Consider the following 26,116-nt stretch of genomic DNA (forward strand, 5'->3'; position numbering starts at 1 on the left):
TCCAAAAAATCTGAAATTGCATGCACATTTGTATGACAAATTTGTTTTGAAATATTAAATTGATGACATCATAGGTCACATGGTTTGGCAGCTATATTGGATTTAACCTAAAACCTTAAAAAAACATCTTCTCCCAAACCACCAAATTGATTGACTTGAAACTTTGTGTGTCATCGACTAGGCATGGCAATTTAAAGTTCACATTGTGTGCCATCAGTCACATTGTGTGGCAGCCATATTGGATTGAAGGAAAATATTAAATAACTATGTCTCAGAATCTGCAACCCTATCAATGTGAAATTTTACAAACAACATCGAATACCATTGCTGCATGTAGTTTGAAAATAATGACATTGTAGGTCACATGGTTTGGCAGCTATCTTGGATAGAAAAACGAACCTAACCGATCAACACGAAACTTCACAAACGTGATCCCCTACCCATACATATGCAGAGTGTACATTTTTGATGTCGTTTGTCACGTGGTTTGGCAGCCATATAAGCTTGAAAGCCGATATTTTAAAAAAAATCCCTTCTCCGAAACCGCTTCACCGGTCGATGTGAAACCTGTCCTGTGGTAAAAATGTGACACTTGAAAACAGTTGAAGGGATTCAAATCAAACATATCTTTTTAAGACAATCAAGGAGGGCATCTACCCATTGTCACAGGCAGGGACTATGCGGAGGCATATTGGTGATGCAGGCAAATTGCTCCAGTTTCTCTCTATTTTCCTTCTGTTCTTCTGCTTGAAAGGTTGCACACCTGCTCACCTATGTCAGATTTTTTTTTAAACAAAATTAAACTGAGGCTCATGGTGAAGTTTCTACATATTGACCTCTAGGCAGTGGTTCTTAACCTTTCTCTCAACATGGATCGGCAAAGAGCAGCAATAAATGACCGCGGACCGCCAATTGGGAACCACAATCAATGGTCTTTACTGTATGTACTTCACCACGTCATACATCTCTAATAACTTTCTCCAGTAATATATTTTTATTTTTTATAATTGCCTAGTTTAGGAAATTGCCGAGTTTAGCTGCCTCTGTCATCCACCAATGAGTACACGTGAAATGCCTGATGGAATGACTTGGAAACTCGTTGTTCTACTCTTTGGCGGTTAAAAAGAAAAAAAAAATCCTGCCGCTTGCTGCACTACCACACCATTGCCGTCATGGCCCCTAAGAACAGATCAAACCTTAGGCTTGGTGGGAGGCTCGGAACGGGTTCTACGTTCATGTGTAAAATATATATGTATGGAATGTGTAACTAGAATCGATCGCCGCATATTCACGAACATACACAGAATGAAGGGGAACTGTTTCCGATTGCTACATAAGTTCTACTACTCATGAATAATCCATCCTTGGAGTTCCTGAACAAATTCAGATACGATGATTTAATAACTACAATAATCATGTTTTGTTTTGGAGTAAATTACAAGAGGATTGTTGAGTAAGTGATGTCACTTTAAGTTGACAACGCTAAAGGTTCCATCTCAATCACGTTAAAATTAATAATGAAAAGACAAATAGAATATATTTTATAATCGAAACAAATCTTCCCTCTGCCCCTCCCAAAATGTAGCCAATGTGTTAAGTAGATGTTCAGTGTACCTGAGCGCACCTAAAACCCCAAACTTCCAGGGTTCTTGAGTGGGCCGCAGATACCACACCTTGATAGCTTCGCACTTGCAGCATCCAGGTGAGTGTGCACCCTGTTCCCTTCCTTTCTGGAAACCCCCTCTGAATTTTTTTTCAATCCATCCCTGGTGTAGATGACACCTTTATACACTTGCTGCATTATATATAGATTCATCAGTAGGGGCGGCAGCTATAAATAGAGGTGACATGAACAGTGGGGTGTCAGAGGCACGCAGAGCTTGTGGTAAAATCTGAACGTGAGCTGCAATGGGGTGCCGCAATGGAGTTTCTCCTCCAAATAAGCCTTTGCCACAACAGCTTCAACCATGCCCCCACTCCCATAGCAGGCCAAGTCCACATTCGTTCTCAAGCACGGTTAAGTCCGTGACTACGAACTGTTGACGGCTGGGCCGTGTCACCACTTTGGGACTTGCTGCTTCCTGCCGGGAGCAGCAGCAGTATTTCATGTCCTGTACAACATATCTCTGTCTATCTCCTGATGAATGTCTGAGGCCTTAAGGACTGAAATAATTACGGTTCCTGTTTGTTTCTTGAGTCATGGTGGCATACGGGTTTGGGTTAGTTATTGTTGTACGGTATTGCTTTGTTTGTATCTCCGTAATATGTACAAAATTAATTATTGTACATTCGAGTAACTCTGATCCTTGGTTTTTGTTATACATGCTAGTTAAAGGGCAGATTGGGTTTGGGTGATTAGCATCCAGGATGAAACCATGTCAGCATCCGGCGATTCACGAGGTTGCTGTTAGTGCAACAGAACATGGCACTGATCAGCGTGATGCACGGATTGGCTCAGTGGTTCAATTGGAGCTTGGTAGCATGGCAAACAGGCCCATGATCCAGCTCAGAACAACAAAATCAGTTAGTTGGCCATCGCTCCAGCTTTTAAACGATTTGCCGGGATTCGGACCAGGCAACTGGCCATCCTACCGGCTGCAACAATATGTTACGTGCAGGAAAAGAATGAACATTATGGAGACATGCATAGACATGTCCTTGTAGATGAATGACAAGTGCATAAGCAGAGAATGGATAAATCAACACAATATATGGGAATCAAAACTGTCACCCATCATGAGTGAAGAATAAAGCGCTAAGATTGGAAGGCCAGACTTTCTACATACTTGCCTCTTCTTGTTTGCTTGGGGACCTTAGAGCTATGGCTATGCTGAAATGACGATGCACTACAATTGATAATAACCTGTGTATTCTTATTTTTTTCTGATTCAATCTCTGCATTCTTGTGTGTACGTGTCAATCCAGGCACTCACTCCCTGCATGCCTGTCTGCAGGTCTGATCCGACTACAAGAGCTTATCAAGGCTCCATCTCGGTATAACCTGCGCTTGAAAATTCGACAGCTTCCGTCTGACCCCAATGACTCGAAACCTCTGCTCAAGGACATGAAGCACAGCCACGAGTTTCACGTCATTTTCGACTGTGGACACAAGACCGCGGCTGTCGTGCTGCGCCAGGTATGACGAGGTGTGAGAACTCAGAAGAGCGTTGTCTTGGATACTCCGCTGTATTGTGTTCAGGTCAAAGGTTAAGGTCTTGGCCTGAATTTGACTTGTGGTTCATTTCAGGCTCGGTGAATGTCTTCATATATTGGTTCAATACATACAGACGTGGCCAAAAATATTAGCACCTTGCACTTTTTTCAAATAATGCACCATTTCTTCCAGAAAACTGTTGAAATTAAAATATCTTTTGGTATCCACAAATGTATTTCTTTGGTTTGCAATGGAACAAAAAAAAAAAAGCTTAAAAAATTACTAAATCTTAGCTTATTCCACATGGAAATCCTAAAATGGCCCAGACAATATTATTGCCACCTTTTAGAAGTTGTTCGAAATAATTGGATTTCAAGCAGGTGATTCTCCTTTATTTTGGAATTGAACTCACCTGTGGTGAGTTGCAGGTGCCTGCAATATAAAAATCACTCATTCAACCAGTTTGAATGGAGAAAAGGAGTCATTCTGCTGTTTTGTGTCACCGTGTGTACCGCAATGAGCATGGAGAAAAGAAAGAAAACCAGAGAATTGTCTGAGGAGGTCAGACACAAGATTGTAGCCAAGCATGGACAATCTCAAGGCTACAAGTCCACCTCCAGAGACCTTTATGTTCCTCTGCCCACCATATGCAATGTTATCAGGAAGTTTAAGGCCCATGGCACTGGAGCCGACCTCCCTGGACGTGGCTGCAAGTGAAAACTTGATTGAAGATTGCAGCAAAGGATTGTTCGAATGGTGGAGAAAGCACCTTGATCAACTACCAAACAGATTCAAGCTGACACTCAGACACAAGGTACGACCGTTTCAAGTCCCACCATCCATCACCAACTCAATGAAACGGGGTTCTATGGTAGGAGACCCAGAAGGACCCCACTGCTAAAAAGGCCAACTGGTGTATCCCAAAACACCCCTGAAAAAGCCAAAATCCTTCTGGGAGAATGTCTTATGGACAGATGAGACGAAATTAGAGCTTTTTGGTAAAGCCCATCATGTCTATGTTTACAGAAAACAAAACGACGCCTTCAAAGAAAAGAACACCTTCCCCACAGTCAAACATACAGGAGGTTCAGTGATGTTTTGGGGTTGCTGTGCTGCCTCTGGCACTGGGTGCCTTGAATGTGTGCATGGTATCATGGCATCAGGAGAGAACCATGGAAGTTTGGAGCGCAATGTTCAATCCAGTCAGAAAGCTAGGTCTCCATTGAAGGTCATGGGTCTTTCAGCAGGACAATGACCCCAAACACACTTTAAAAAGGCACCCAGGAATGGTTCAAGACAAAACGCTGGACTGTTCTGAAGTGGCCAGCAATGAGTCCAGATCTATATCCCATTGAACACCCGTGGGGAGATCTGAAAACAGCAGTTGGGAGAAGGCACCCTTCAAATTTGGGGGAACTGAAGCAGTTTGCACAAGAAGAGTGGGTCAAACTGCCAGTAGAGAGGTGGAGGAAGCTCATTCATGGCTATAGGAAGCGCTTGACTGCAGTTATTTTATCCAAAAGTTGTGCTTCCAAATATTAAGTCTGGGGTGTCAATAATTTTGTCAATGCCATTTCTTTTTATTTTCTGATTTAAAAGGATATATTAAGTTCTGAATCAAAAACAAAGGTTCTGTAATATTAACAGTGAAATAAAGAATTGTGAAGACCAAATACTTTCATCAATTTCAAGTTATGTTTCGAGAAAATTGTGAGTTGTTTGAAAAAAGTGCAACGGTGCCAATATTTTTAGCCACGACTATCATTAGATACACAAAAGTAATCCCTCTTTGTTCATAGCTATGGATTATCATAGAAGGAAGCGGTGGGGTGTGGTGTGCACTTAACAAATTGAGTACGGGGAGTGGGGGTCAAAGACTCTACCATTTTGTCTGTTAAAAGGAATAAGCTTACCACAGATTTGCACAAGCTGAGAATGCAGATCCTGCTCATCACTGCGGCCTCCGAAAGGATAGTTCATCCTGCAGTGTTTTAGCTGCAACTACATTGTGTTCTCAATTTTGTGGGCCAGCACGGTGGGGGCGTCATCCATGAACGCGTTTCTAGCTGGATGGCTGTCATCAGCACAGAGCAGATGTCCCACCCCCAATAAGCTGACCACACCATCGTGAGGCATTGTATCTCTTATAAGACCTCTTCAGTCCCTGTAAAATCGAGTATTTGTTGGTGTGGTTCCGAGAACAATGTTTAATTGCTATGGCTGCCTCGACAGAGCACAGACAGCATGATGTGTGGCAGACACAAGTTGTTGGTCAGGCTCCTTGCGACAATACGTGTTGTGGCATACAGTTCATGTTTGACTTACTTTCACTTAGGAGCCTTCCTGCGGACCCAGTTTTGGCACTCCACGGTTGATTTGGCTCCATCCTGTTGTGTCTGTATTAATGAAATTGTGGTTGGAGGAGTGGGGTGATAGTGGGAGGTAGCAGGATCTGGCAGACATTTGCTATCTGCAAGTCATGTTTGATTGAGTCGAGCAACCATGCGAATTGCGTCGACCCTTGAGAATACGCCATCCGGTTTGGGAGGGATTAAAGTTGGCAGCCAGTCGGTGCGATGGCAGATGAAATGGCATATGATGGAGATGCGACAATAAATGAGTTCTGCATCTCCATACCTTTTTTTTTTCACAAGATACATTGAAGTCATTTCTTGCCACACTTTCCCAAAAGAGTTGGAACATCCATCAGCATGTTTCTGTGCAATGAAGAAGCCAAGGGACTTGTCTCAGCTGAGCACGATTATGATTTTAAAGCTAAATGGTGAAGTCCATTCTCTGGCCTTTGAAGGTACCTTTTCTTTTCCAACTAACGAATGTAAAATAAAAACCAACAAACTCCATGCTTCCCATTTTATCTTAAAATGCCAGATGTACAGAAAAATGCTTTGAGTTGGACTTTCGACTTTAGTCCGATGTACATCGAGCTTCTCGTTTTTGTCCCCCGGCGCACCGCGGAGCGAAAGGGGGACTATGGCTTTCCCCTCCGTCCATGTGTCCGTGCGTGCGTGCGGACGTACGTGCGTGCGTAAGCGAAGGACCGAATTCTAATTTGGGGTGTGGGTGCAACCCACGTCAAAATCCAAGATGACCGCCGCCATGTATGTCTGACGCCATGTATTTCTGAACATTGTGAGCGAATATCTTGAAAAATAAGCGAATACCAACTTCTAATCTGGTGTGTGGGTGTATCCAGGCATAAGGAAGAACGTTATTGTAAATTGGGTCACCACGTCAAAATCCAAGATGGCCGCCGCCATGTATGTCTGAACCTTGTGAGCGGAATATCTTGAAAAATAAGCGAAGTACCAACTTCTAATCTGGTGAGTTGGTGTATCTAGGCATAAGGAAGAAAGCTATTGAAAATTGGGTCGCCACGTAAAAATCAAAGATGGCCGCCACCATATATATGTCTGAACCTTGTGAGCGCAATATCTTGAAAAGTAAATGAACTACTAACTTCTAATCTGGTGTGTGGGTGTATCTACACAAAAGGAATAACGCCATTGAAAATTGGGTCACCACGTCAAAATCCAAGATGGCCGCCGCCATGTATGTCTGAACCTTGTGAGAGGAATATCTTGAAAAATAAGCGAAGTACCAACGTCTAATCTGGTGTGTGGGTGTATCTTGGCATAAGAAAGAACGCTATTGAAAATTGGGTCGCCACGTTAAAATCCAAAATGGCCGCCACCATATATATGTCTGAACCTTGTGAGCGCAATATCTTGAAAAACAAGCATTCTGAGTATTGCGGTGCAATACATGTCCCCTACCAAAGTTCAAAGTGCCATAACTTTGTCAAAAATGATCGAATATGCAAATTTATGCACGGTTGATGCTGGTTTTCAAACTTGATCTGAGTTATGCTGAGACACATGTGTGTACAAAATTTTGTTGAAATCAGCCAATGTTTGGTGGAGTTATCGCACGAAACCAAAGTGTGACAGACGAACCTCATTAAATATGCAAATTTATGCACGGTCGAATGTGGGCGCGGATGATGTGAGACCGGGTTATCCTGACCGGGTTATGCTGACCAGGTTATCTGTGGACCGTGGAAGCTAGGTTACTTCTGATGCGTACTGTGTATACTGCTAAAAGGGCAGAGTATCAGATACATATTTAAAGAAGTATTCACGCAGATTATACGCACAGAAGCATATGGTAAAGTGACACTCCAACCTCCCTAGATGTATTGTTGATTTATTGGTAAACTATGTGAATTCAATGTATTCTTGCCTGATATGAAGAATTGTGTCAATGGAAACCAAATTCAGTAAAAACGTTTTTGACTTGATGCTTATTCTAGGAAAGCATTTTAAAGAACAGTCCACGATTACAGCATATTGTACACAAGGAATATTAACAGCTTTGACTTACCGCACTCCAAATTATAGTCCGGAAAACTGTTGGGGAAATTACCAAGGGTTATTTCTGAATTCTGAATCGTTCCCAATCACTAATTACCTCAGGACGGGCTCACCTATGATTCGCACTCGGGACTTCGATTTATACACCTCGCAGACAGGTCAGCAGAAGCACGAGAAAATACGTTGTTTTTCAAGATCAATGATCGATGTGTATATATATGTTGCTCGGCTTGGCTCCGCCACTCCTGAAAGAGCGCGCTGTGTCACGCTTTTGACGTTCGCGAGACGAGGCTGAGAGCGCGCGTTGCGGCTTGAGGAGAACTCAAGACTAAACAAAGTGCCATAACTTTGTCAAAAATGATCGAATATGCAAATTTATGCACGGTTGATGCTGGTTTTCAAACTTGATCTGAGGTATGCTGAGACACGTGTGTCACGCCTCGCCTCGTTGATAAGCCCGCAAGGTCGCTCCGTGCAGCGGCCTGCACGTATTGCACTGTGTGAATTATATAAATTATTACCAACTCACGGTCTGAGGTATTGGCGATTCAAGAGATATCCGTTTTTTTTATTTTTTTTTTCGTTTAATTAATGATAGCTGCCAAACCACGTGCCCTATCGCAAATTCCAAAATGTCATTTTAGTAGACTGACATGCTGAACAGATTTGTGAAGTTTCCCCTCGATTGGATCAAAAATGAGGGAGGAGCTCGGTTTTAAAGGTTCATGCTTAAAAACGTCATAACTCTGAAACCATGTGACGCATGACGTCATGCTCGCTGACCTTTTTGTTCGTCATGGGTTATGCGCTTCTGCCTGCAAAGTTTGGCCTCGATCCATTCAGCCGTTGCAGAGAAAAAGGGGTTTTCGTGTTTTCACGAAAAACAATATGGCGGCCGAAGCACGTGACCTGTGACGTCATAATTACCATTAAAATATTCTACAGACCGAGTTCCTCCTACGGTGAAAATTTGATCTCAATCGGTCCAATTGTTGCAGAGAAATTGGTTTTTAAAGGAAATTAAAACTTCAAATGGCACTGAGTTAAGGACCATCAGAATTATCAGAATTCCCAAAGTTCAAAGTGCCATAACTTTGTCAAAAATGATCGAAACGTCGTGAAGTTCGAACTTGATCTGTAACTTATCATGAGGAAACCATGTGCCAAGTTTGAAATCATTAGCCTTAAGCGTTTAGAAAAACAAGTCCGGAAAACTGTTCTTTGCGTGACAGACTGACGGACGGAGGGACGGCGTGCAAACCGAAAGTCCCCTCCAGTGTACACCGGTAGGGGACTAATAAACGAACTACTAACTTCTAATCTGGTGTGTGGGTGTATCTACGCATAAAGGAGAACGCTATTGAAAATTGGGTCAACAACAACAACAACAACAACAACATGCATTTTAAGGCCATTTTCCCTGCGAGAGCGGGGGTTAGCCTTGCGGTCCCCATGACAATCTTCTCCATCTTGCCCTATTTTCTGCATCTCTCCTTGTTAACCCCCTTGCCCGCATTTCTTCTTCCACCATCTTTAGCCAAGTCTTTCTCGGTCTTCCCCGTCCTCTACTTCCTTCTACATTCATTTCCATCACTCTTCTCAACCAGTCACTTTCATTCAACACATGACCAAACCATCTCAACCTGTTCCTCTTCACAGCATCAATCACAGGCTCTATTCCCATCATTTTTCGCAATTCATCATTTGTCTTCCTCTCTCTCAACGATACTCCGCACATCCATCGAACCATTCGCATTTCCACCCTTTCCAACCTTCGTTGCTGCTCTACGTTCATTACCCATGTCTCGCTCCCATAAATCATAACACTTCTCACACATGCAGCATACACCTTTCCCTTCAGCTTCAACGACACACAACTCCTCATCAGCACGCCACTCAGTTCCCGAAACTTCTTCCATGCACATCTCACTCCAGCATCCGTTGCCGAGTCTGATCCACCTTCTCCATTCAGCATGTCTCCGAGGTAGCAAAATGTTTTCACACCTTCCAGCTTCACGCCGTCTCCAAGATCCAACTCAACATTTCCTCCATTGCAGCTCCCTCTGTGCACACCTTACATTTGAATGTAGCTGCCACACTGGTTAATGACCCTCTCAGACCACTACATTTTTGATGAACCCACTCAGCGCACATTGTATATTGAATGGAGTTCACTCCGACAACCTTCCTGCACACAGCACAGGGCCACTTCCCAGTTATTTCCACCTCACCACATGCTTTACCACTTGCCATCACCTTCGTCTTTCCGATATTCACCTTCAGACCTTTTGTCTCCATACATTCCTTCCACTTGTTCATCTTTTCCTTCAGTCCATCCATACTTTCCGCAATCAACACCAGATCATCTGCATACAACTCCCACGGTAAACCCTCCTTTACGTTCTGAGCCAGCACCTCCATCACAGCTACAAATAGTAGTGGACTTAGTACCGACCCCTGATGCACTCCCACCTTCACCTCAAACTCACCACTGTTCCCGTCCTTCGTCCTTACAGCTGTGCGCGCTCTTTTGTACATTGCCATCACTACTCTGATCAACCATTCCTCCACTCCTAACTTCCTCATTGCCCATGTCAATACTTTGCGTGGAACCCTATCGAATGCTTTCTCCAGATCAACAAACCCAAGAAACAACTTCTTCCTCTTCTCCATGTACTTCTCCTGCAACTGCCTCACAATAAAAAGCGCGTCTGTCGTTCCTCTTCCTGGCATAAATCCAAACTGCATTTCGTCGATCTTCACTTTCTTCCTTATCCTCCTCTCCAACACCCTTTCCAATACCTTCATTCCATGCTCCAATAACTGAAAATTGAAAATAACTGAAAATAATAAATAAATGAATAACTGAAAATTGGGTCGCCACGTCAAAATCCAAGATGACCGCCTTGCGTCTTCCACTTTGTCAACTCACATCACTTCACCGACGGGGGACCTCGGCGTAACGCTTGTTCTCATGGTTCTCAAGGGAATGAACAGTTCTTTTTAAAGATGGTAGATTCCCACTTGGTCTGTGAGTCGCTCGATTAATCGAAGCAGCTGACTGTCAATTCTGCTGCAATGCTGTCACACCTGTAGTTGAATTACTTCAGTTGATTCCCACTTTTCGGGAAGTAGTATAAAAATAAAAAAATAAAAAATCAACGGACGTCCTTATATCTCACATATTTATCTGTCATGTCACGTGATGCAGTTCTGGTGATGACGTGCTCTGTTGTTCGACTGTTGTTGTTTTTTTTGTTTGTTTTTTTTCCCTACCTGCTGAATTGAGCATGATTATGATAGCTAAGAAACTTCGAATGACATTTTTGGATACTACACTGGCTTTCGTCCCTTGGTCACCATGCTGCAAGTTGGCATGCCTGCAGGCATCAAGTAATTATCGTCATGGCCACCGCAGGCCACACCCTACTACCAAAAGGCCCTCTTCAAAATATATCCCGAGTGTGTAAGCAACGGTGACGTATGTATAGATATATATATACAGTATATATATATATATATATATATATATATATATATATATTGTTGCGGATCTCAAACGTCAGCCTTCCCCTTACCAAGGGGGGATTAATCTCCTTGTCTTTTACTAGCCGACGTGATCCGGAGCTATTACGTTCCTTCCGGTCAGCGCTGAATAGGGTGGTAGGCCGAATTATTCCTATTACCTAATTACCAGCGCCTCCCAGGAAGCAAGGAAATAACCCCGCCCGAACCACGGTTTTAGGTGGAAACGCCGAGCGATAGCAAGCCGTGATCCGAGCTGTTAACAGGAACTAACCCGATTTGAGCGGTGCCGAATCGTGCCACACTTACCCAATGGAAGAAATCACTAATACAGTCGGATTAAAAAGAAAGGAAGAACAGATTGGTTTATTAACACTTTGTACAATGAAGAAGAAGGAGCAGATTACACAGTGCAGCCTTAAGAACAGTCTTAACTTATGCCTGGACAAATGGGCCCGCGCGCGCACACACACACACACACACACACACACACACACACACACACGGGGATGTAGATGGTCAGGGTTGATGGTCCAGGGATGATGTCCACAGCTCGTTCTCCGGGTCCCCGACTTGTACCGCGAAGAAGATGGTAGGACAGACGGCAGGCGTTCCCCGCGTGTCGTTGGCGCGGACCGGACAATTATCGGGGGAAAGGTACGCTGAGCTGGCGGTTACTTCGCGGCTCAGCCACGAATGTAATAAACGAACCGGCGCTATATGCGCTCCAACAGTTCAAATGGCGAAGCGCCTCTCCCAATCGCCCTCTTTGGTAAAGCGCATATACCCCTTCTGGCCAGTCTTTTCGCATGAGAGTCCTCTTTACCTCTTGATACCAGCGCTTTTGCATAAGTCCTCGATCATGCCAATGCTTGGCTTCCCTCACGCGTCCTTTTGGTAAAAGCGCAATTCCTTCACGGTCAGTCCTGTGTAAGGGCTTTGGGTGTGCGTTTATATATCGCCGCCCAGCGAACCCTCTCGAATTTGCCAGCCGCGCTCTGACCACGCCACTCACGCCATTCCACCCGAGCCCTGGTTGGTCATTGGGTTTTACCGGCTCTGCCCTTGACGTGGCCACACCCCGACCTCATGCTCCTCCCCCTTTTCAGGCCTACCCCGTGGCATTTGGCTGGTTTGAGCATCCCAATGCGAGGGCAATAGCAAACATGGGGCGCGGACTGGATGCTGCCCAACGAGGTATATTTGGAGGGTGGGCCGCAAAATGAATGGGACCTACTCCTATTTATTTTACACAACGCAGGTATCACGATTGGGAATGGCCTTATTCTACACATATACTATGACATAACTAATGTTCTAAGGTGGCCTACGTGTTGCATGTGGACTAACTATGGGGGCAAACCTTTAACCTTTATTAAACAATATGTACATTTCTCAGAACCGCAACAACATATATATATATATATATATATATATATATATATATATATATATATATATATATATATATATATATATATATATTGTTACGGATCGCGGATTAGATGTTATTTACCGAGCGGTGGTATTGCCGCGACCTAACAATTCCCCCGATTCTTCCCCAACTCACCCGATTCCACCCGACGTTGACCAAGTCGCGCGATGCTAAATCAATGATTTGGAAAGGACACAACGACTGGGATAAATGAAACGACACAAGGGGTACAGTTCTCAAGACCTCCGGAGGAGGATATAATTGGTGGTGGAGAAAAGGGGGTAGATTACAAGGTAATGAGGTAAAGCACAGAAGAGATAGGCACTTAAACACAATCTTATCTATCCCAGACAGACCACAGACAAACGGAACAAGACTGACTTACACAGGGATTGATGGCAGGGAAGGACAGGCAGTCGATAGCACAAGGTGCACCTTGGCTCAGGGGCAGAATCAAACACGGTCCGGTCCAGAGATGCGGGGAGGTATTGCAGCGCTCGGAGGTGGCGTCCTTCTCTCTCCAAGCTGAGGGCGCATCTGACGTCACCTCCCTCTTCCTGCGCATGCTCAGCGGGGAGTGACACGCCCTCGGCTCGTTGGCTCCGCCCCAGATGGGATCGGTCCGCCGCTTCTATTGGGTGCGGGGGGTTACCGGGCTCCGCCCTTCACGAGGAGCTGACAGCGAGCCCCTACTTGGTAACCCCGTCGAGCACATGCTCGATGGCGGCTCGTTGGAAAGGCATGGTGCCCTTCCAACACCCCCCACCAACCAAGCCGGAGTGAGGGCGCACACTCCCCGCGCCGCCGCCGCTGTTGTTGTTGTTGCTGTTGCTGTTGCTGTTGTTGTTGCTGAACCATGAGGAAGAGCTGCGGGGAGGTATTGGGAGGTCCTAAACTTCCTAACGGTGCCATACAATCACATTCTGGTGCAACGAAGAGTCACAATTAATGGAAACGAGTCCTTAACTGACATAGACTAAGAATAACTAGCAAGATGTCCTATAGTTGTCTACGTGAGATGCGGTGGACCTGGATGCGACATTTAATGGGGGAAATAGGGGGAGGTCGGGTCTACAGAGTGTTGTTTACAGAAAATGGGACTAGGGAATGGGGGATTGGGGATAGTTGGGAAGTATGGAGGAAATAGGGGAATATTTACAAGCGGATATGGATGGATGCCAATCTCATATCCGCAACATTGCACCCTTCTCTACCTCGGGGAGTCCCGACCCGATAAATTTTTACCTACGTTAGTATGGCACTCAGATGTAGTTCCCTCTACTATTAACTCAACCCTGAGTGCGACAGTTTTACAGATGTTCACAAATGAGTAAATATGTCCCCCTGCGACGTTGCACCCTTCTCCTCACAGAAACACACCCACAGGATAACCGAATCGCGGAAAGAATCCTCAAACTAAACATACAGCCGGTAGGGAGCATTATTTATACAAGACTGATATTTACACTACGATCCAGGACCTGTTCTTTGAGGAACAACATGCAGATGTTATGCATAGAGAGAGAGCACGCGTGCCAGCATCGATACACCAACCCACGAGTGCCCTGTGGCCCGACGGCCTTTAATAATGTGCAGAGCACCCCATCCAAGCACCAAAAGCACCACCCCATTATGCACAGTCAGCACCATCCGGTGCACCAATAAAGTGTTCATAAAAATGCACAATTAATTGTCCATGGTCACCGGTGGTGTCGCAGCCGGCCGATGTTCTGCCGCTGGTCTTGCCTTCCTGGAGTGCACTTGGCCTTCTGGCTTCTTTAAAAATAAAGAAAGGCGCCAACCGCGTCCATTTCTAAATTGTGGCCGTCAGGGGGGCCAACTATAAGTGGTTCACCTGTATGGCATAGGTGCCACGTTGACCCAGAGGTCCATCAACGGGTGGTGCTTGCCCGCAAAAGAACTGCGGTCCATTGTGGGCGGCCACAAAAATTGCGGTCCATATGGTGTATCGATCCAGGCAGCAAGCAGCGAAAGTACAGGCCCACAACTGCGGAGCCAGCACCTCTCTCTCCTCTCTCTCCGCCCCAAAGCCAGATCCTCGGAGGTGGGAGACAAAAGAAACAAGTGAGTAAGGTGGTAAGGGCGCAAAAGTGCACGCAATACAAGGTAATGCACACTGGGGGCACATGGGAACCAGGTGAGACAGGTACGTTCCTACCGTACGCCCCCCCCCCCCACCAGGTAACCTACATTGCCCCTCCCTTACCCCTTACTGTAGCCACAAAACACAACACTACCCATAAACATCTACTTTACACATCAACAACCATCCCTACTGTCTTCCCCGTTCCTCCCATAAACCAAATTCATCTTCTCTCCCTCCTAACCAATCAAATTTGCCATTTCCAACTCTCATCAAAATTTGCCATCTCCAACTCAACATCAAAATTTGCCATCACCAATTCATCATCAGTCCCTCCTAAGGAGGGAGAGATGGAATCACCCCAATGTCTCATCCACGTCGTGATGCGTCTCACAAATCCACACAGCAATTCTCCTTTCCTGCAACACAGAACCAAGGAACACAGGTGTGGAGTCATCATCATCAGCTCAGGTAAGTGGCTGCGTATGGTGCGACAGGTTCATCAATCCTAACTATTTCCTAATTGACTTTAACAACTTTACATTACCCGGGGTCTTTCCCTGCCAATCCATTGGCCAACTTACACTATGGGTTCTAAAAACCAATTCCCATTGACCAAACTGTGGTGCTTCTCAATTTGGGGTCTCACTCCCCCGATTCATCTCCCGGTGCCCTCGCACAATTTCTGGGCTGTGACGTGTAGCTCTCCCAGCAGGTCTACCCACCTGCACACCTCCACCACTGTAGTTGCCACCCGAGCTTACCTGCTCCTCACCCTAACCTAACTAACTGGGGAAGGCCCGCTCGCACTCTCACCCCCTCAGTGCCCTCTCTGGCACGGGCTGCCCGATCCACACCCGGGATCCTCAGGCACCCACTGACACTAACGGCTCCCAGAGCCCACCTGCGGCCTCACCTGGCCGACATCCTCACAGTGGTGGAGTGCCCAAACCAACTACACACACTAACAGGCTACACGCCCAGCCATTTCCACAACACTAATGCACCCATCCACAATACCATTCTGCAACCGCACCACAAATGCCAATATCCAACCACAATTTACCTCTACCTTCTAACTAACACTTACACTACCCGCCCCGGGTATTCGTGATGGGGGTCCACTCTTCCCCCATCCACACCTTCGCACCATGCCCACCACTCCGTACCACTTACTCCATGTATTCCACACACCTGTACTTGCACACCTGTGCTCTCATACTTGGTGCCGCCTGCACCCTTCTCTCCCCCAAGCGCATTCGCGCTGATCCACAACACTCACTACTCATACACTGACTGCTCCACACACCTGTCCAGTTCTCACACAGCATCATCTCATCTAACTACTCCCCTCTGAAACTTGCGCTTCCCAGTCGTCCCTTTAAACTATTGTGCTCCCTCGTCATTATCATCCATACTAATCTACCTGCGTCCCCACTACAGGTATCAGTCACTAACTAACCTTAATGTTACCTAATGTCATCTTCGCTAGATCCCTACACACAATATCCTAACCCACCCGGGCTAGTTTTCACTGCCATACACCCCATAAGCTAGTGCTCCTTTGCCCCCTGTTTGTGAGGGATGACAGAGTTGCCATCCCACCACATCGGGCATCTCCCACTACCAATTTTGCACATCAAATTTCAACAAATCAAAAATTTGCCAATCACTACCCATCATCTGCCAATCATTACTGCCAATCCTTTGCCAATCATCAAATTTTGTTTTTTTCTAATTTTGGGTCCAAAACACTAACCTCATCACCCGTCTACTTATTAGATCCTCTCGGTGCGCCAATTCCCTTCTAAAGCTCGGCTTCGTACAGCCGAGCAATGAATGCGGGTTGTTTTGTGCCAGCGGCTGGATGCGTCCGGCACTCGGTGCAGGGACGGGGGCTTACCCGTGCCGAGATCCCACGCACCACCTCGGCGCGGAGCCATCCAATTGCCCGATCTCGACCTGCCGGAACGTCTCAATAAAAAGTGGTCGCCATGACGACCCTTCCTATCGGGCTGCCCGCTCCGCCTAGTGGAGCACGGACGCGGCCGTTCAAAGCGAGGCCCAGCGTGGATCGCGTACGGCGGTCCTTTTGACCCCGCCGTGGCTCGGATCCCCGCTGGTTCTCGCGGCACGCGAAGCCCGGCACGCACCGAGGGCCCGATTCGGCTAAAAGTCGCTCTAACCGCTAACCCGGTTACCGTCGATGCCTCACCTGCATGCTTACATGCATACGCTATCCCTTTCTTGCCCATACATCCAGCTGTTCCCATGCTCCTCGTCGTACCTTCTCTAACACACCCAGGTACACTCATTCCACTCACAGCCTTGGTCACACACCTGACAACAGAACACTTTGGCACACATTCGTTGCTCGCACACCTCACCAACACACCTCTTCGCGCCCCTTCCTCGGTCACCTCCTCTGTGACAATCACAGGTGTGCTTTCACTCGCACACCCAACCACGTGCCTCACGACCAAGTCAAGTGTGCATTCCCACACACGCTCTACCATTCCAGGTGTGTTTCCTTCCATTCCAGGTGTACATCCTCGCTCACCTGTCACAACCAACTCACGCTCCGTGTCACTCTTACTACTCTCACCTCCACTCTTGACAGCGCACTCACCCTTACTCTCGACAGCGCACTCTTTCCTCATGCACCCGTCCGTTACACACCTTTCTCGCGCACACTCTCCCGTTACACCCTCTGTAACACTCACCACAGGTGTACACTCTTCCTTACTTTTGACAGCGCACTCTTTCCCCATCCCTTTTGTCCCACTGTCAGTTGTTCTACTCCCAGCGTCAACTCCTCTATACCACCTTGCAATTTTACAGTCCCCTTTCTCACCTCCTTCTCCATGCGCTCCTTACAGTGCCTCACCTCCTCGCGCACTCCTCCGACCTCCTCACTCACACCTCTTCTGATCTCTTCTCCCATCACCTGCATCTCCTGCCCAGATGCCACCCTCATCTGCTCCATTTCCTCCCTGTGAGCATCCAATTTAGTTTCTACCCCCATTCTGACCCCCTCTATCTGCTGCCCCATTTTTTAAACTTCCCTTTCCGCTTGGTCCCTCATGTCCCTCAATTTGCCTTCCATACTGTTTTCTAACCCCTCTAACCCCTTTTTCATCCCCTCCATTTGATTCTCTTGAGCGGCCATTCTGTTTTCTACCCCCGTTAACCCATTCTTTACCTCTTTTATCCCGTTGTCTAACGCCTCACCGTTACCCCTCGCTTCATCCCTCATTACCCCCATTTGGCCCTCCAATCGCTCACCCAATCGCTCACTATCAGCCCTCATTTGCTCACTATTAGCCCTCATATCGTCCTTCTGCAGGTTGAGGGACGCCTGCATTTGTACCATAAATTGCTCCATGAGGGCCTGCATTTAGGCCATCCCTCCCACTTGTGCAGCGGGTGCGGCCGCCGTAGCCATGTGCGAGGCGCCATTTTGCGCGCCCGCAACCTCGTGCGCGAGGACGCCATTTTGCGAACCTGCCGCCCTCACTGCTTCGCTCCCCTCTTGTCCCTCAATTTGGTCCTGGATCGACCCTGCCTCACTCTCCTCTACCGGAACCCAGCTGTCTTGATCCGCCATAGCGCGACTTTCGAAATTCGGGTTTTTATTTTAAAACAAAACAAATTTCGGTTACTTGTAATTTTGAGCGCGTTAAGCGCGCTTCGGGTCCGATCTCACTCCTCAACACCAGTTGTTACGGATCGCGGATTAGATGTTATTTACCGAGCGGTGGTATTGCCGCGACCTAACAATTCCCCCGATTCTTCCCCAACTCACCCGATTCCACCCGACATTGACCAAGTCGCGCGATGCTAAATCAATGATTTGGAAAGGACACAACGACTGGGATAAATGAAACGACACAAGGGGTACAGTTCTCAAGACCTCCGGAGGAGGATATAATTGGTGGTGGAGAAAAGGGGGTAGATTACAAGGTAATGAGGTAAAGCACAGAAGAGATAGGCACTTAAACACAATCTTATCTATCCCAGACAGACCACAGACAAACGGAACAAGACTGACTTACACAGGGATTGATGGCAGGGAAGGACAGGCAGTCGATAGCACAAGGTGCACCTTGGCTCAGGGGCAGAATCAAACACGGTCCGGTCCAGAGATGCGGGGAGGTATTGCAGCGCTCGGAGGTGGCGTCCTTCTCTCTCCAAGCTGAGGGTGCATCTGACGTCACCTCCCTCTTCCTGCGCATGCTCAGCGGGGAGTGACACGCCCTCGGCTCGTTGGCTCCGCCCCAGATGGGATCGGTCCGCCGCTTCTATTGGGTGCGGGGGGTTACCGGGCTCCGCCCTTCACGAGGAGCTGACAGCGAGCCCCTACTTGGTAACCCCGTCGAGCACATGCTCGATTGCGGCTCGTTGGAAAGGCATGGTGCCCTCCCAACACCCCCCACCAACCAAGCCGGAGTGAGGGCGCACACTCCCCGCGCCGCCGCCGCTGTTGTTGTTGTTGCTGTTGCTGTTGTTGTTGCTGAACCGTGAGGAAGAGCTGCGGGAGGTATTGGGAGGTCCTAAACTTCCTAACGGTGCCATACAATCACATTCTGGTGCAACGAAGAGTCACAATTAATGGAAACGAGTCCTTAACTGACATAGACTAAGAATAACTAGCAAGATGTCCTATAGTTGTCTACGTGAGATGCGGTGGACCTGGATGCGACATTTAATGGGGGAAATAGGGGGAGGTCGGGTCTACAGAGTGTTGTTTACAGAAAATGGGACTAGGGAATGGGGGATTGGGGATAGTTGGGAAGTATGGAGGAAATAGGGGAATATTTACAAGCGGATATGGATGGATACCAATCTCATATCCGCAACAATATATATATATATATATATTGTTGGGATATATATATATATCCAGGGATATATACATACATACATATAGACGAGGGCCAGTCAATAAGTAACCTTAAAATGACGATATAAATTTGAGAATATAATGTGTGTTGTTGTGGACGACATATGTTATATCTATGGGTAAGAAACATGTTTTGCCTGTTTTAGATCTGGCAACATTGAGCGTATGACGTCAGTAGAGCAGTTCCAAGATGGTGGCTCCCTTAGAAGCATGCACCAGGGAGGAGCAACGTTCTGTCATCCGTTTCTTGGGAAGTGAGGATGTGAATCCCAGTGAAATCCATCGCAGATTGAAGATGCAATATGGTGACGCATGTTTATCGCTGCAGCAGGTGTACGACTGGGACAGGAAGTTTAAAAGTGGAGTGTCCAGTGTGGCAGACGCTGCTTGCTCTGGCCGGCCTCACACAGCCGACACACCAGAAATGGTTGCAGGAGTTGAGCGCATGCTAAGGGAAAACTGTCTCATTATGCTGGATGAAGTGGTCTCCGAATTGAACATTAGCCATGATTCAGCACACCATGACATTACGAAACAGAAGGTGACGCTTTCTTACAGCGCGTAGTGACTGGGGATGATAGCTGGATCCACTACATTCAGCCAGAAACGAAGAGGGCAAGCAAAGAGTGGCGCCATTCAACTTCACCGAAGCCCAAAAAATTCCGCACACAGCCATCTGCTGGAAAAGTGATGCTGACGCTCTTCTGGGATAGCTGAGGCCCACTTGTAGAGCATTACAAGCCCAGATGGACCACAGTCACCAGTGCATCACATTGCGACCTCCTTAAAAATCATCTGAAACCAGCAATCAGATCAAAACGTCGTGGACTACTCACTACCGGTGTTTTTCTGAAGCATGACAATGCTCGGCCCCATACTGCCTGCGCTGCAGCTGCAACAATCGAGGACCTGCATTTTGAATGTCTTCCTCATCCACCCTACTCGCCAGACCTCGGGCCCTTCAGATTACCACATCTTTGGGCCGCTTATATAGAGGCACTTGGTGGAACAACTTTCCGATCCGACGAAGAGGTCCAAGAGGCGGTGCACGTATATATTTTTTCGAGAGGAATCCAGGCCTTAGTAAAGCGCTGGAAAAAATGCATTGAACGCAACGGAGATTATGTTGAAAAATAACAGTTGTTACAAACATACATGGAATAAAGAAGTTGTGAAAAATATTTAAGGTTACTCATTGACTGCCCTTCGTATATATATATATATATATATATATATATATATATATATATATATATATATATATATATATATATATATACACACATATATATATATACACATATATATACACATACATACATTCTCAGGTAATTTATCTTGTGTGGTAATTACCCTCCAGCATCTGACATGTTGGCACATCACGTGACCAGTCGGTGGTTTTTGTTAAGCATCCGGAGGGGGTGGAGAGGAGGGAAACCAGGGTGCTTTGGGACATCCCCTCCAGTTGTTGGCCAATTATATGAAGCGTCAATGTATTGGCACTTGGTATCATTAACAGCACATTGGCATTAGATATCATTGGCCAAGAATATCTGCTTGAAGGATGTCCCAATGCACCCCAGTTTCCCCTGTACTTCTCTTGCCATATGGCAATCTGCATTATGCTGGTGTGTCAGGGCAATGTGCCATCATGAAATGTCGCACCAGAGCTTTTGGAGGTTCTTGTTGTTGCTCCTCTTCTTTGGAGGAAACCTATCCAGGTCACCACCACTACCCCACTCCCGCATAAGTTGTTTTATTGCCTCATTTATGTCATGCCACACTTTGTCTTTCGCATCGTATAGTTATTCCCACCTGCTCTCCTGCCTCCCGGCCTTCAATACATAGTGGCGTGCAAGAAACTTTGTTGCCGTTGTTATTGTTTTGGTCTCGAGATACAAATGGTTCGAAAACCATCGCCAGAGGCAGATCGACACAGCTGCAGCATGATGTGAAGTTGAAAACGTGCTGTTCGGTCCTGCTGTTTCTGGCATGCCAATTCCACGCCGTGCCTGCCAGGTTGAGATATCATCCATGCCAACCCGAGCACTGTGCCACATTTGGAAACAGCAAGAGGCACATTGGCAGCCTCGGCCGTCATGTTAATGGAGTTCTCCCCCCCACCCCATCGCTGAGGCCCCATTAATCCCCCCCCCCCCCCCCCCACCGTTGGTAATATATCGTTTTGTATTTTCATTGATGTTGAGCAATGGTTTTCTTCGAGTTCGTTTTCAGTCTAAACACAGTGTAGCTTTACACAGATACATCTAACCTGGAAGTTAGAGCTTTTTGAGTTTCATAGGTAACCCTGGCCTTTGCAAAAAAACCTTCACCTAAATCTACTATAGTGAATTCCCCTGATGCGGGATAATCACGTTTGACAAAAACATCTTACCTGTATGCACTAAATAGGTTTATGATAAACCCTATTGTTTTCAACGTTCGGTGGCATGTGTTCAAAATACCACAACTTTTAGGTCACTTTGCCTGGTGGCCATCTTGTCCCGTAAACAGCCAATACATCTGCCTTCTTGGTCACTCAATGTATGGTGCAAGCAAGTTCAACATAAACGTTGTAGGTACCGAATGAGCATTGGCAGTTCAATTTCCATCTGCCTTCTTGTATGACATGTTGGCATGTCACATCGTTAGCCCCCGTTGGACTTAGTCCGAAACGGGAGCTTTAGGATTTGGTCTTGTCCGTCCGTGCGTCCATAACCATATCTCGCAGATGTATGGACCGATTTTGTTCAAACTTGGCACAAGCACAGTACATGATGGCATACACGTGCACCTCGCTCTATTTTGCGATCTGATCAAAGATGGCAGAATGGTGCCCATTTTAGTTGTAGAAAAGCTGATTATGGAACACGTCCCCAACCTTTTCTCGGGCATTTACTTACCGATCTTGTTCAAACTTTGTACACAAATAATGAATGATGGCCTACATTGCATGTCATTTATTTTTGAGAACCGATCCAATATGGCCGACTGGCGGCCATTTTGTTACTTAAACGTGTCCCCAAACATTTTTTCAACATGCATGGTCCGATTTTGTTCAAACCTGGCAGAAGCAGAGCACATGATGGCATACACATGCACTTCACATTATTTTGCCATCTGATCAAAGATGGCCGACTGGCATGCAGCCATTTTAGTTGTAAAAATGCCGATGTTGAACACGTCCTCAACCTTTTCTCGGACATGCATTTACCGATCTTGTTCAAATTTGGCACACAGATAAGTAATCATGGATTACATATTATGCACATTTTTGTTTTCGTAATCAGATCCAAGATTGCCGACTGCCGGCCATTTTGTTACTTAAACGTGTTCCCAACCATTTCTCGGACATGCATCGACCAATTTTCTTCAAACTTGGCATAAAGACAATATATGAGGATACATCTGCAGAATATTTTGTTTGTGATCCAACCAAATATTGACAGCCTTTAACTACGGCGGGGTCTATGACATTTCATGTCTTTTTATGCTTGTTTCTTGAGTGTCCTGCAGTGTAAACACCTTCATGTGTGTTGTAGAACTACTTAGAGTTGCACCACAACTCATCTCACCCTTTGAATTACTTTTCCTCTTTGTTTAAAAAATAACTAATATCTCCTGTTCATTAATTTACTTCTTGTTTGGGATTTTAAAGAATCCTCAATGATTCATTCAATGTGGGGCTTTAAAAATGAAGCACTCCTCCCCAGAACGCTTGGCGCGCATGCGCATAAACCCCTAGAAATAGTGATCTTCGGGGCATGCAAACTGCTATCGTGCATGTGTACGAGATAAGCATCGTCACCTAAGATGGCTCACTAAGCTGCTGAAAGAAACACCGGCTTCTAAACACCGATGGGCAGGTCATATCTGGGGCTTGTGAATGCACAGGGTAAGTTTAAAATGAACTTCTAAAATGATGTTTATGTACTACTAATCATGTTTGGGGGGGAGGGGGGGAGGGGGTGGGATAACGAGAGCTGTGAGAGCTGTTGTCAATTACAGTATATTGTTTATTTGGTTCCAGGGCCACAAGATAAGCTACATTGTATTAGATTTTGGAATATTTTGGTAAAAATAGAAGTGTGTGTGTTTATGGTTGGGATTTTTATTCAACAAACTATTATAAAAACCCATCAAAAATGACGGGTTGGAACAGTTTTTTCGACGGTGCAGCCTCGTGAGTGCCAAAATCACGTGCAACAAATTTCACCTCCCTGCACCTTATATTTATTGTTATTTAAAAAAAAAAGTTTCTGTACACTGCCCTTGAGGCTCAGCTTGCAAGCCACCATCTACATTTCCAATAGAAGAGACAATTACACTTGTATGGAGAATGTTTTTCGAGTTTGTTTTATCATCAAAAATAGACCGTAGTGAACACACATTCGTGTTAAAAGTTGGGCCTTTAAAAGCTACCCTTATGAAGGGGGACAAACATTTTTTATTTTTTTTGTATACAGAGTCGAGGCTCGTGAAAGAGCGAACATTTATCAAAAAACAAATCAAAAAACAAAGTATATAAAACGGGGAGCGGTAGACAAGATGGGGAGAGAAGGGGAGGAAGCACACAAACACAACATTTGAGAGCAGGGACATCGGGAGATGTGTGGGAGGGAGAGGGCATGGGGGGGGGGCAGGATAGGTATAAAACGCAAGGACACCAAGGACTTCCAGGAAAGAAGTCGGCACCTCAAAAAGTGGATTTGGGGTGAAATTATCAGGGGTAGAAAAGATCAAGGTTTTGGATTGGGGAAGATAAGAGATGGTGGTGAACAGCCGTTTTAAAGACCTGGAGGGAGGAGTGGGATTGAAGAGAGTGAGGGAGTTTGTTCCAGAGGCGGGAGAAAAGAGGAATGAAGGAGTGAAGGTGAGCAGAGAGTCTTGATTTTGGCAGTTTAACCATAAGAGGGTTGCAGGAAGATCTTGTGCGACCTGTAGGAATATTTAGGGGACAGAGCCCAGAGAGAGCTGGGGGAGCAAGGACGGAGAGGAGTCGGTAGAAGACGGAAAGACCACCAACCTGCCTGCGGTGAGTAAGTGAAAGACCCTCGGAGATAGCGTCATCGCGGGAGATTCCAATGATTCTGAATGCTTTGGTTTCAACAGCGTGAAGACGAGCTAGGTGTGAGGCAGGAACACCAGCCTAGAGGGGAGAGCAGTACTCCATTGAGCTGCGGATGAAAGCCTTGTATGTGGTGAGGAGCTCAGGTGTGCCAAGGAAGGACTTCGCACAATGGAGGATGCCCAGTCAGCGACTGGCTTTGGAGGCCAGCCTGGACATGTGGTTTTCCCACGAAAGATCATGGCAGATAGTGAGACCCAAAGGCTTGAGTGACAGAACTTCTTGGAGAGGATTATTCAGAAAGTAGATGGGAGGGTTGTCCAGTCGGTCTTTTCGGAGAGACATCGTAAGAGTGTGAGATTTGTCAGGATTGAAAGACATGTTCCACTTGTTTGCCCAGTCTGTGATTTTGTCCAGGTCTGCAGAGAGTGAGGAGGCTGCAGACTGCCGATCTGAGGGATGATGAATGGAGCGGCAGAGAGTGGAGTCATCAGCAAAGAGATAGAGAGGATTTTCAAGAGAGACAGAGAGATCATTGATGAAGACCAGAAAAAGCACAGGGCCCAGAACACTGCCTTGGGGAACTCCAGCCTGAACAGGAAGAGGAGATAGGAGAAACCCATTCAGGGCCACACGTTGACTACGACTAGAGAGGAGGTCCGCCAGCCATGCGTGGAGATTTCCATGGATACCAAAGGAGGAGAGTTTGGTGAGCAGAGCGTGGTGCCAGACCATATTGAAGGCACGTGATATGTCGAGGGAGACAGCTCTAATTTCCTGTTTGGCATTGAGGACTTCCATCCATTGTTGAGACAGCAGAAGCAGCATGTCCAGAGTAGAGTGACCTGGTCTGAAACCAAATTGATGATCAGAGATCAAGCCATTGGAGAAGAGGAAAGATTTCATATCCGAAGCAATGATGGATTCCATGACTTTGCTGATAATTGGGAGAAGGCTGATTTGTCTGTAGTTGCTAGGATCTGTTTTTGCACCTTTTTTGTGCAAAGCGGTAGGTGATGTTGGCTGATTTCCAAGTAGATGGCAGTTGACCTTGAGCAAAAGAGAGGGTGAAGAGAACAGAGAGAGGGAGTGAAAGAGCAGAAGGACAGGATTTTAGGACCCGTGGGCTGATGCCGTCAGGTCCAGTTGCAGAATCAGAGTCGAGGGTTGACAGAAGCTTTTCCACCTTGTCAGGAGGAAAGGACACGGAGTCCACGAGCAGCTGGGTATGACTGGGTACGGTGGGTACAGAGAGGGATGGGTTTGGGACACAAGATTTAGAGGGAAACACAGAGTTGAGACATTCAGCTTTTTCACATGCGGAGTCAGCTGTGTAGCCGTTTGAGGTAAGGGAGGGGATGAAGGGGTAACAAACACCAGAAACAGATTTGACCAGACGCCACCAGGATTTGGAAGAGGGAGACAGATAAGAGAGTTCGGTCTTGAGAACGGAGAGATATTGTTTCCTGGCTCTCCTGAGGGTGGACACACACTTGTTTCGGGCTTTGTGAAAGGGAATGAGATTTCCTTCCGTTG

At 46.4% G+C, this 26,116-nt stretch overlaps 1 protein-coding gene across 2 annotated transcripts in view; it reads left to right on the forward strand.

Annotated features, from left to right (window-relative positions):
• Positions 1-26,116, forward strand: part of LOC137415153 (glutamate receptor ionotropic, kainate 2-like) — a 442,078-nt gene that overhangs the window by 54,588 nt on the left and 361,374 nt on the right. For both annotated transcript variants that reach the window (XM_078778642.1, XM_078778643.1), the window contains exon 4: positions 2,955-3,136. In XM_078778642.1, coding sequence (XP_078634768.1) covers positions 2,955-3,136 — 182 coding nt within the window. The remainder of the gene's footprint in view (positions 1-2,954; positions 3,137-26,116) is intronic.

Source organism: Myxine glutinosa, chromosome 5 (genome assembly GCF_964187855.1).
Source record: "Myxine glutinosa chromosome 5, kmMyxGlut1.1, whole genome shotgun sequence".
Classification (NCBI taxonomy): Eukaryota; Metazoa; Chordata; class Myxini; order Myxiniformes; family Myxinidae; genus Myxine; species Myxine glutinosa.